The sequence below is a fragment of the Nicotiana tabacum genome, chromosome 15 (genome assembly GCF_000715075.1).
Source record: "Nicotiana tabacum cultivar K326 chromosome 15, ASM71507v2, whole genome shotgun sequence".
Lineage (NCBI taxonomy): Eukaryota > Viridiplantae > Streptophyta > Magnoliopsida > Solanales > Solanaceae > Nicotiana > Nicotiana tabacum.
Window position 1 is genome coordinate 116,071,545 of NC_134094.1, and position 10,253 is coordinate 116,081,797.

Sequence of the window (10,253 nt, forward strand, 5' to 3'; positions counted from 1 at the left end):
ATAAAAAAATAGGGATAATACATAATTACCCCATTGGGGTTTTCCTACTTTACCAGTTGCACCACCATATTTTACGGGGGTCCTATTACCCCATGTATTTATTAGAAGTATAATAAGTACAACCTTTCCACGCTAATCCAAGTTTCAAAAGAAAAAGTGCAAATCACGCATCAATCCTTGCTTGCAACGTGTAAAATTCATTTTTTATCAATTTACCTTTTTATTTGTTTTTTTTTGTCTTATTTTATTTCTTTTTCTCTTGCATTTCCTTTCCCTTATCTCTTTTTCTTTTTCTTTTTCTTCACCCTTTTCTCCCACTTATAAACGGTGGAGATGACTTAGCAAAAAGATGGCATCACCGGAATCATCATTTTTTTCGGTGAGAAATATTGTAAGAAAAAAAAAGGGAGGGGAAGAAAGAAGAAAAGGAAAGGAAAGAAGAAAAAAAAGTAAAAAAATAAAAAGGAGAAAACATACAAAACAAGATTTACTTCCCGTCATCATCAACTTTTCCGGCGAGTAATATGTCAAAAGAAGACAAATGTAAAAATGAAAAAGACAGAAAAAAAGACATTAATAGAGAAAGGATAGAAAGGAAATAAAAGATAGAAAGAAAGAAAAAAAAATGACAGAAGCTATGTAAAAATGACGGATGTAGTAATAAGGGAATAGTAAAGAAGAAAGAAAATAGAAGAAAAGTAAAGAAGAAAGAGAAAAAAAATGAAAAAAATGATTTTTTAGAGCTTCCACGCGCGGTTTACAACAACAACAATAACAACCCAGTAAAATCTTACTAATGGGGTCTGGGGAGGGTAGTGTGTACGCAGACCTTACCCCTACCCCGAAGGAGTAGAGAGACTATTTCCGAAAGACCCTCGGCTCAAAAAAATAAAAAGACAAAATGACAAAAAGGTGACAATATTAGTATCACAACAACAATCATAGGATAAATAGGAACACCATGAAATCCAGAAGAAAGATGCAAAGCAAAGGGAGACAATATTAGTAAATATTAGTATCATCACAATAATCATAAGAAAAATAGGAACACCATGAAATCTAGAAAAAAGATGCAAAACAAAAGCGATATCTAGTAAATAGGACATGCACTGAAAAGCGAAATAGTAAGCCACAACATTGCCAATAGCTATCTTAGACAAAACCCCTACATGGCTAGTCCCACAATGGTACGAAGTAAGACACGACTCAACTACCTCCTAACCTACGACCCTAATACTCGACCTCCACATCTTCCTATCAAGTGTCATATCCTCGGAAATCTGGAGCCTCGCAATATCCTGCCTGATCACCTCTCTCCAATACTTCTTAGGTCGCCCTCTACCTCTTCTAGTGCCATCCACAACCAGCTGCTCACACCTCCGTACCGGAGCATCTGGGCTTCTCCTCTGAACATGTCCGAACCATCTAAGCCTCGCTTCTCGCATCTTGTCATCAATGGGAGCCACATGCACCTTCTCCCGGATATCATCATTCCTAATCTTATCTATCCTAGTGTGCCCGCACATCCACCGCAATATCCTCATTTCTGCTACTTTCATCTTCTGGATATGTGAGTTCTTAAAGGGCCAACACTCAGCCCCATACATCATGGCCGGCCTAACCACCGCTTTATAAAATTTACCTTTGAGTATCGGTGTCACTCTCTTGTCACACAGGACTCCAGATGCTAACCTCCACTTCATCCATCCTACCCCAATACAGTGTGTGACATCCTCGTCGATCTTCCACACGCGGTTTATGAGGTGCAAATCAAAGCAAGTGCCATGTCAGCTCAAAATGTGGTACTTATTAGACTTATAACAAATATAAGAGGGGTAATAGGACTCCCGCAAAGTATGAGGATATAACTGGTAAAAACCCAATGGGAGCAATTATATATTATTCCAAGAAAATAACAGTAATAGCTGTAGTAGGAGTAGAATTTTAGGTTTAGTGAAATTGGTAGTAGGTATGGAAGAAAAAAAATACGTGAAAGAAAAGAAAGAAGAAAAATAGTAAAAATCATAAATTTATTATATTTTTGGCATGATATTGACGCGGCATGCATGTGTGGAGAACCTTACACTATGAAAGTAATATTATGCTTTACAAGATGGTGTTAAATTTACTTTGGACAAGGATAGAACGGTATTAGAACATGTTATCCGTGAAACTAGTATTTTTGCAGTGTGTCCCATGAAAAATTGCCAAGTTTAGTGGTTATCTATGAAATTGGTCAAAATAATAAAAATACAATAAACTAAATTGCACATGTAAGGACCAGATTCACGAGGGGCAGGCAAACCAGATCATGTAAGTAGATCTACACATGCGGAACGTGTCTACATGTAACTGGATCTACACATATTGAAGTCAAACACGAGAGTTACTACCCTCCCTCCTTCAATCACTACTTCTTGTGTCTCCAACAATTATTGCCTATCTACTCTCTCGCTACTTCTTGCTCTGCTTTGACCTCAATCTCACTTCTGTGTGTGGGGGATTTCAATTCTGAGGTATCAGATCTTTGCAATTCAGATTTACTTCTGTCTATTTGCATCAGTTTCCCACAATGCCGTCACTCTTCGGAGGTCCTATGACTACTTTTGAGGATTCTGAGAAGGAAAGCGAGTATGGCTACGTCAGAAAGGTATTCTCTTTTTCCTTAGATCTGCAATTGTTTTTTGACTTTGAGATCTATTTTATTCTCTTTGATCGGATGGGAACTGGATATAATTGGATCGGTTTGACTTCACTTCCTTGGGCGATTCATTCAGCCCTAGTTTTTCTATTTGTATTGAGCTTTTCTTTAGATTGCTCTTTGTGTAGAAGCTTTTAGAGTGGATGGTCGGTCAAACAGCTGGCAACTAAAAGCAACTAAACTTACCCGTGATAATAAAGATGAAAAATAGAAATTAACCATCTTGCGACTTTGATTTGATTATTGCTGTTCTCATTGATCAGTCCAGGGGCGGATGTAGAGTGTAATATATGGATTCGGTCGAACCCATTAGCTTTGTCCCTTAAGAAATCCACAAAATATGAATAAATATTAAATTCCAAACCCAGTTATTAGACTTGAGGTCGCTTTCCTAGAATCCTGAACCCATAAAGTTCAAGTCATCTGTTAATCACTGATTGTAATATCTGGGTTTGCCTTTGCTTGGTTCAGATACTTGGTCTTTTCACTGCTTGATTTGTTGATTAATTATTAAGAGTGTATTTACCTTTTTTTGGCTACGACTTAGATGATTATACTTATCTTTGTTGGTTTGACTCTGATCTATTCACCTAGCACTATTAAGTCTACTCTCCCTCTCCACTATGAAAAGGGCTATTGGTAGAACTTATGAGGTTGTCATTCATCTTCCGTAACAGGTGTCTGGACCAGTGGTTGTTGCTGATGGAATGGCAGGGGCTGCCATGTATGAACTAGTTCGTGTCGGGCATGACAATCTCATTGGTGAAATCATTAGGCTGGAAGGAGATTCTGCTACAATTCAGGGTATATTGCTCTTGAATATCTTTCTTCCATGCTTTTGCCTGTTCCTAAGCTTTTTGCAAAAAGGAGATATTGGCCTGCTTTTAAAGTACCATACTTTCACATGATTCAAACTCTAAGCAAGATTTGTTTGATAAATTGCCTTTCTTGCAGTCTATGAAGAAACAGCTGGTCTGATGGTGAATGATCCTGTGCTACGTACACGCAAGGTCAAAAGAAATTCTTTCTTTGAGCTTTGATTGTTTTCCTTTAACTGCCAATTAAAATTTCAAAATTCCAAGATTTTCATGTTCTGTTTCTAATAACAGCCCCTGTCAGTAGAGCTGGGTCCTGGAATATTGGGAAACATCTTCGATGGTATTCAGGTTATTATCTGACAATGTCCTTTTCATTTTTTAAATAAATTCTTAATTCAAGCGTTGTGAAATCAGAGCCATTAGCATCAACCAATCGAATGCTGCTACATGATTTTTGTATGTTTTCTCCCTCAATAATGCAGAGGCCTCTGAAGACAATTGCAAAAAGGTCCGGTGATGTCTACATCCCTCGAGGTGTATCTGTTCCGGCCTTGGACAAGGACATACTATGGGAATTTCAGCCTAAGAAAATAGGTATATTTGTAGCCTTTTACTATATGACATTTTGTACCTTGAACTTAGAAAAATATTAATTACTCTGCTCATTATCAATACCATGGTGCCAGGTGAGGGAGATCTCTTAACAGGTGGAGATTTGTATGCTGTAAGTTTGAACTTACCTTCTTTTAAGTTTTAAGTAAATTTGTGATAACCTTTTCCAAAGCCCTATTCCAGTATCATTGTTACATGTATATCTGAGTATATACATGAATTTTCTTTTGGCAGACTGTCTTTGAGAACACCTTAATGGAACATCGTGTTGCTCTTCCTCCTGATGCCATGGGAAAGATTACTTACATTGCTCCAGCTGGTCACTACTCTTTGAATGTATGTCAGCAATTTATGCTTTAAATATCAGTACACATTTGGTGTTGCTGTTCTTGTTGGCTCATTAAGCTTCTATTTGAGATCCACGCATTTTTCTACTATTGTAGTGCATAGTGGTCTGAAGTAATTTTTTTTATAAATCTATGGTTTGACTGTCTTGGGGCTGGTCCAACGTCTTTTCCTTTATTTTTTCCCATTTTAAAGCTTGGTAGCAAGTGTATGACTTGCTCAATGTACTATTCATATTACATTGTTTTAATGGTTAAGATTTATAGCTTGTAAAACATGTAGTTAAGATGTTTATTCCTTTGTTAAAAAGAAAGTTATATAATATTTATCAAAGAAAGAAAAACGATAAGATTGCCATAGGACCATCTTTTTCTATATCTGAGGAGATCAAATAAGGAAAAGATAAGATATTTTATGCAATGTGTTAACTATTATATCAGGGGACTTCATCGTTATCTCTTCCCACTATGCTTGCAGGATACTGTTCTTGAGCTTGAGTTTCAAGGCGTCAAAAAGCAAGTGACTATGCTTCAGGTCAATAACACTCTAGTTACATGAGTTCCATAGATTGTCTTTTGCTTTGTTCGTATCACAGTTTCAGCAGTGGATACTGACACTAACTTGCTCCCATCTCTTTAGACTTGGCCTGTGCGTACTCCTAGGCCTGTTGCATCAAAGTTAGCTGCTGATACTCCACTTCTTACTGGACAGGTAAATCTTGCTTAGATATTAGGCCTCTTTTGGAGTTTCATGTGAGAATTTTAGACATCTGTGCTTTAACTTCTCTATTTCATGTCCCTTAAAAGAAAACTGCTCTATTTCATGTCAGCGTGTTCTGGATGCCCTGTTCCCCTCAGTGCTTGGTGGTACTTGTGCCATACCTGGTGCTTTTGGCTGTGGGAAGACAGTGATTAGTCAAGCTCTTTCCAAGGCGAGTCTCATATTTATTCACATTGGATTACCTACTTAATTTCAGTTTCCAAAAATTAGAACTGATCCTTAGGAAGCTTATTCAAGTTGTTGTTTCGTTTTAATAATGAATGCAGTACTCTAACTCGGACACTGTCGTGTATGTTGGTTGTGGAGAAAGAGGAAACGAAATGGCAGAGGTATGGAGTTTTTCCACTCTATTTGCGAGCTCTTTCTTATTATATTGAGTCACATAGCAGAAGATCCTTAATTTCAGGTACTTATGGATTTCCCTCAATTGACAATGACATTGCCTGATGGGCGTGAAGAGTCTGTCATGAAACGTACCACACTTGTGGCTAATACTTCAAACATGCCTGTGGCTGCTCGTGAGGCCTCAATCTATACAGGTCGGTACTTGCTTCACTCTCTAATATTCCTACTATGTCAATATTCCTTGGAGAAGGTCCTTGATTCTGCCATTTACAATTGGTCTTATCTCATCATGTAATTTTCCTGTATTATGATAACATACACCAAGGCAGTTCTTCAGCTTGTTTCTTTATGATTTTCAGGTATTACTATAGCAGAATACTTCAGAGACATGGGTTATAATGTCAGTATGATGGCAGATTCGACATCTCGTTGGGCAGAAGCTTTACGTGAAATCTCAGGTCGATTGGTGAGTATGCCGTTCCTTCCATTGCAACAAGTCTAATAACTTCTTCGTTCCTTTAGTTGCAACAGCTAAAATATTCTCCTATTCTTGGTAACTGATGCTTTAAGGTTTCTTTTATCATTTTTTCAGTACTTGACTCATTATATTGCCCACCCCATGCACAGACAGGCATTGTAAACTAAAATCTGTGTAATATCCAAATCTCAGTAAAATCATTGTGGCAAGCAGAACTGATTTTGTTTTATATTCAAAATGAAGCGGATTTGACTGGCCATTAGTGAAAATGTACCATTAATGCAGTTGTAAAGAGGTTACTGGTATGTGATTGCGGACTTACAGTTGGTATTGCGGTGTTCAAACTAGTTTTGGACTTTCTTTTAGTCATTAATTTTTACTCCTATCTTGCGTGAGATTCAGATAACTTTGCTCCTAGAGTAAGAGAAGGGATTTACTTTTATTTTCTTCTTCTAAGCGCGTATTTTCGACTTGAAGGTTAGCGGTTAGAGCAGGCTAGAGAGATTTAAGTATAAAGATCTATCCTTCCTACAAAGTATATAAATTTTCTTATTATTTTCAAAAAGAAAAATCTTTATACTTTATTGGAAGGAACTTTGTGGCATCTCCTTTTCCTTTTCACGTTCTCAATTTCTTTTCGGTAAGTTCGGTGGGGCATGCCCTGGCCTTTGTCTCATTACTTTTTTTCCAACTTCCTAGGCTCTTTTCCCTTTTGAAAGTGGCAGCTTGGAGTATCTGTGTAGCTTCTCTATATCATGCATTTTAACCTTAGTCGGTTATATAGAGAAGGAAACTCCTTTTCTTTTTATTTTCATGGGGGGTGCTCTATTCACCCTTTTTTAATTTCTAAGCATATATGCTTACTAACATGTAAGTTGCTGCCCCATTAAGAGTCCAGTTTCAACCATTGGGGCAACTTGTGGGGGCATGCTATGGATCAAAACCTTCAATAGAGTAAACGAGTTTCACATTATTACTTTCCCAATGTGGAGAGAAGTTGTTTTCTTGGTGTCTTCATGTATGTTGATACAATATGCACATTTCAGGCTGAGATGCCTGCAGACAGTGGATATCCTGCTTATTTGGCAGCACGTTTGGCATCTTTCTATGAGCGTGCTGGTAAAGTCAAGTGTCTTGGTGGACCAGAGAGAACTGGTAGTGTGACTATTGTTGGTGCTGTTTCTCCTCCAGGAGGAGATTTCTCAGATCCTGTTACATCTGCAACCCTCGGTATTGTTCAGGCGAGTAAAAACGCAATCGTCATTACTGGAAGTTTTGGTTCCTGCCTCTGCCAGCTTCTCTAAAGTATTATTCTTTTGCAGGTCTTCTGGGGTCTGGATAAGAAATTGGCTCAAAGGAAACACTTTCCCTCTGTAAATTGGCTTATTTCCTATTCGAAATACTCTGGGGTATGTTGTTGGTGTTGTTGTTGTTGCTGTTTGTGCTCATTGGCGATAAACTGCTTCTCATTGACTTGACATTTTTTTAATATCCAGGCACTAGAGTCCTTTTATGAGAAGTTTGATGCTGATTTTATTGACATAAGGACAAAAGCCCGTGAGGTGCTGCAGAGGGAGGATGACCTAAATGAAATTGTTCAAGTATGTGTTTTTTTGCTTTTTCTGGAGCTGTATGTGATAATGCCACCCGATTTAATTTACTTGGGAGAAGGGGATGGGTGGGGTCGATGTAGCACTACCTTTAGGCTTGTTTTGTTTTAAGGAGCTTTTTCACTTGTATTTGGTCTGACTATTGTTGATATGGACACAGAAACATCCATTGGTCAAATAACTATTTGCCAGCCTTTGTGCTCTCTGTCTTCCTTGTTCATATTCCTTGAAGAACAGACTTAAAAGTCATGTTGTGAGGGAGGCAATTCATACTTAGATGGATTGTGTTGGGTGGAAAAGAAATTGGTTACATTGGGTAGAATGACACAGAGCTGGGTGAATTTTGGTCCCTGACATATAGCTATATTAATTCCACTCTACAATCTTCTCCCGCCAAAAAAAAGCACAGAAAATAAGTAATCCACGCGTAAACCCAAGAACCAACTTACACCTATAGGAGGGTGTTAGAGAAAGGGATTCAAAATTAAGAACATTCAACAAAGATGCAGCACTACTAAACACGGCATTGTAATATTACTCTAGAACTCATTGTTTACCTTCTAGTTCCTTCAATCAATCAATTCCTAGTATATCCCATGAAATTGATTAGGTATCTGGTTTCCAAGGTTGGTCCACGGCTCTTTATAGAATTTATTACTACTGAAATATATATTCAAGTTATTAAGATATTTGTTTTAGCTCTATAAGAGAATTACTGGCATTCAATTGTGACATATTACTACCTAAAAACTAAGAAACTACACATCCATCCTAAATTGGGTGATCTTGCCTTCTGCAGCTTGTCGGAAAGGATGCTTTAGCTGAAACAGATAAGATTACCTTGGAAACTGCAAAGCTTTTAAGGGAGGACTACCTTGCACAAAATGCTTTTACACCGTAAGTTATAGAAATCAACTGTGATACCTTATTCTGGAAGGAATTAGGATTGGCATGGTCTCACTTTTTTGTCTTATGACAGATATGATAAGTTCTGCCCTTTCTACAAATCTGTTTGGATGTTGCGCAACATTATCCACTTCTATAACTTGGCTAACCAGGTAATGATAGTCTGGCATTCAATGCATCAGGATTTTCCTCCTCTAATTCCTTCAGAGTGCAATTTTTTAATGTCTGTAGATGCATTCAATTCTTTATACTGATGACGGTTGTTATTTTATGCGCTTACATCACCTTTTATCATATTTAGCAAGATTCTAAGTTAGCTTTTGGGACAAATGTCATTAGACCAGTAACTAGAGAAAATTGAACCTTGGGATTTCCTTGTAACATCTTCTGTGATCATCTTTGGACAGGCTGTTGAACGAGGAGCTGGTATGGATGGACAGAAAATTACTTACACTCTCATTAAGCACCGTTTAGGAGATTTATTCTACCGTTTGGTGTAAGTTACTGCTTAGACATGGACTTTGTTCTACTTTATCTATCATATTACAGATGTAGTTATGTTCCATGCTGACAGTCCAATACTTGGCCTGTCCTTTCCCTATTTTTCCTGCTTTTTACACTTCCATTTCACACAGGTCCCAAAAGTTCGAGGATCCAGCAGAAGGCGAAGACGTTCTGGTGGGCAAGTTTAAGAAGCTTCATGATGATTTGACTGCTGGTTTCCGCAACCTTGAGGATGAGACTCGATAATTGTAATTTGCTGAAACATGCAATTTTTGGAGGAATCGGCCAAATTCGTGAGCAGAAAATAATTCTGTAGTCTTCTACAATGTAAGAACACATCAAGTGAGTTGTGTGCAGTCTTCCGTGATGCACGTCTGGATCCATGAAATCTGGAGAAATCATGGTGGAAAAAATGCGTGTTTGCTCAGTCTTTTGTATGGTTGGTGTATCTCTATTTATCCAATAGCATGGCGAATGACAGGGTCATTTAGGTGTATTTATGTTGAGGTTTGATTTTATCATCAGATTTGAAGAATAAAGTTGTGATTGAGAATTTATACCTAAGCGATATCACTTGGGTACAATGTTTGTTCTTTAATTTATTGAACGGATGTGCAATAATTAATAATAAGGTCTTGAGGTGCACCTCTCTTGATGTTGCTGGTCTCCATTTGTTTGATATTTTTTCAGTCTAGAGTTGGTTTTCTAAACATCTCAATTTAGACAATGGAAGGCCTACAATTACGATAAATCAAGAGTTAATTTGAAATTACAACGTCTATCAAAAAGCTTAGGATCCAAGGACATCGAATAGTGGTCACACGTAGTTTAGACTGCATTTTAGCGCTATTAGCTCTATAGAATCATCACTTTTAACCCGTGGTGGAGGTAAGAATTTCATAACGTTCAGTCCCTTCGAGCTCCACTCAAATATATAATAATATATAATATGTATATATTATTTTAGTCAAGCGTTTATCGGAAAGCGAAAACAGATAGGGTAAAGCTTCTTGCCATGGCCAGACATTACACTAAGACAGATAGGGTAAAGCTTCTTGCCATGGCCAGACATTACACTAAGTTGTTATTGTTGTATATAATATGTATATAATCGTATATAATCTATTAAGAAAAATAAATACTATTAATAAATT

The 10,253-nt window shown here is 37.5% G+C and overlaps 1 protein-coding gene across 1 annotated transcript; it reads left to right on the forward strand.

The window, feature by feature from the left end:
* The first annotated feature begins 2,155 nt into the window (after positions 1-2,155).
* LOC107827110 (V-type proton ATPase catalytic subunit A) lies at positions 2,156-9,754 on the forward strand. The gene is made up of 20 exons (XM_016654170.2): positions 2,156-2,650; positions 3,379-3,505; positions 3,656-3,711; positions 3,811-3,867; positions 4,002-4,113; positions 4,206-4,243; positions 4,366-4,467; positions 4,954-5,010; positions 5,116-5,187; positions 5,306-5,407; positions 5,523-5,585; positions 5,663-5,795; positions 5,961-6,067; positions 7,126-7,320; positions 7,402-7,488; positions 7,576-7,680; positions 8,489-8,586; positions 8,669-8,747; positions 9,003-9,091; positions 9,231-9,754. The coding sequence occupies exons 1-20, from the start codon at positions 2,573-2,575 to the stop codon at positions 9,343-9,345; spliced, it is 1,872 nt and encodes a 623-aa protein (XP_016509656.1). The 5' UTR covers positions 2,156-2,572; the 3' UTR covers positions 9,346-9,754.
* Positions 9,755-10,253: the final 499 nt, after the last annotated feature.

What these genes read in the sequence shown, in the direction of transcription:
- LOC107827110 (XM_016654170.2), top strand. Translation starts at nt 2,573, where the DNA reads ATGCCGTCACTCTTCGGAGGTCCTATGACTACTTTTGAGGATTCTGAG. An exon ending in AGTATGGCTACGTCAGAAAG is followed by an intron (nt 2,651 to 3,378) that starts GTATTCTCTTTT and finishes CTTCCGTAACAG; the next exon opens with GTGTCTGGACCAGTGGTTGT. An exon ending in TTAGTCAAGCTCTTTCCAAG is followed by an intron (nt 5,408 to 5,522) that starts GCGAGTCTCATA and finishes TAATGAATGCAG; the next exon opens with TACTCTAACTCGGACACTGT.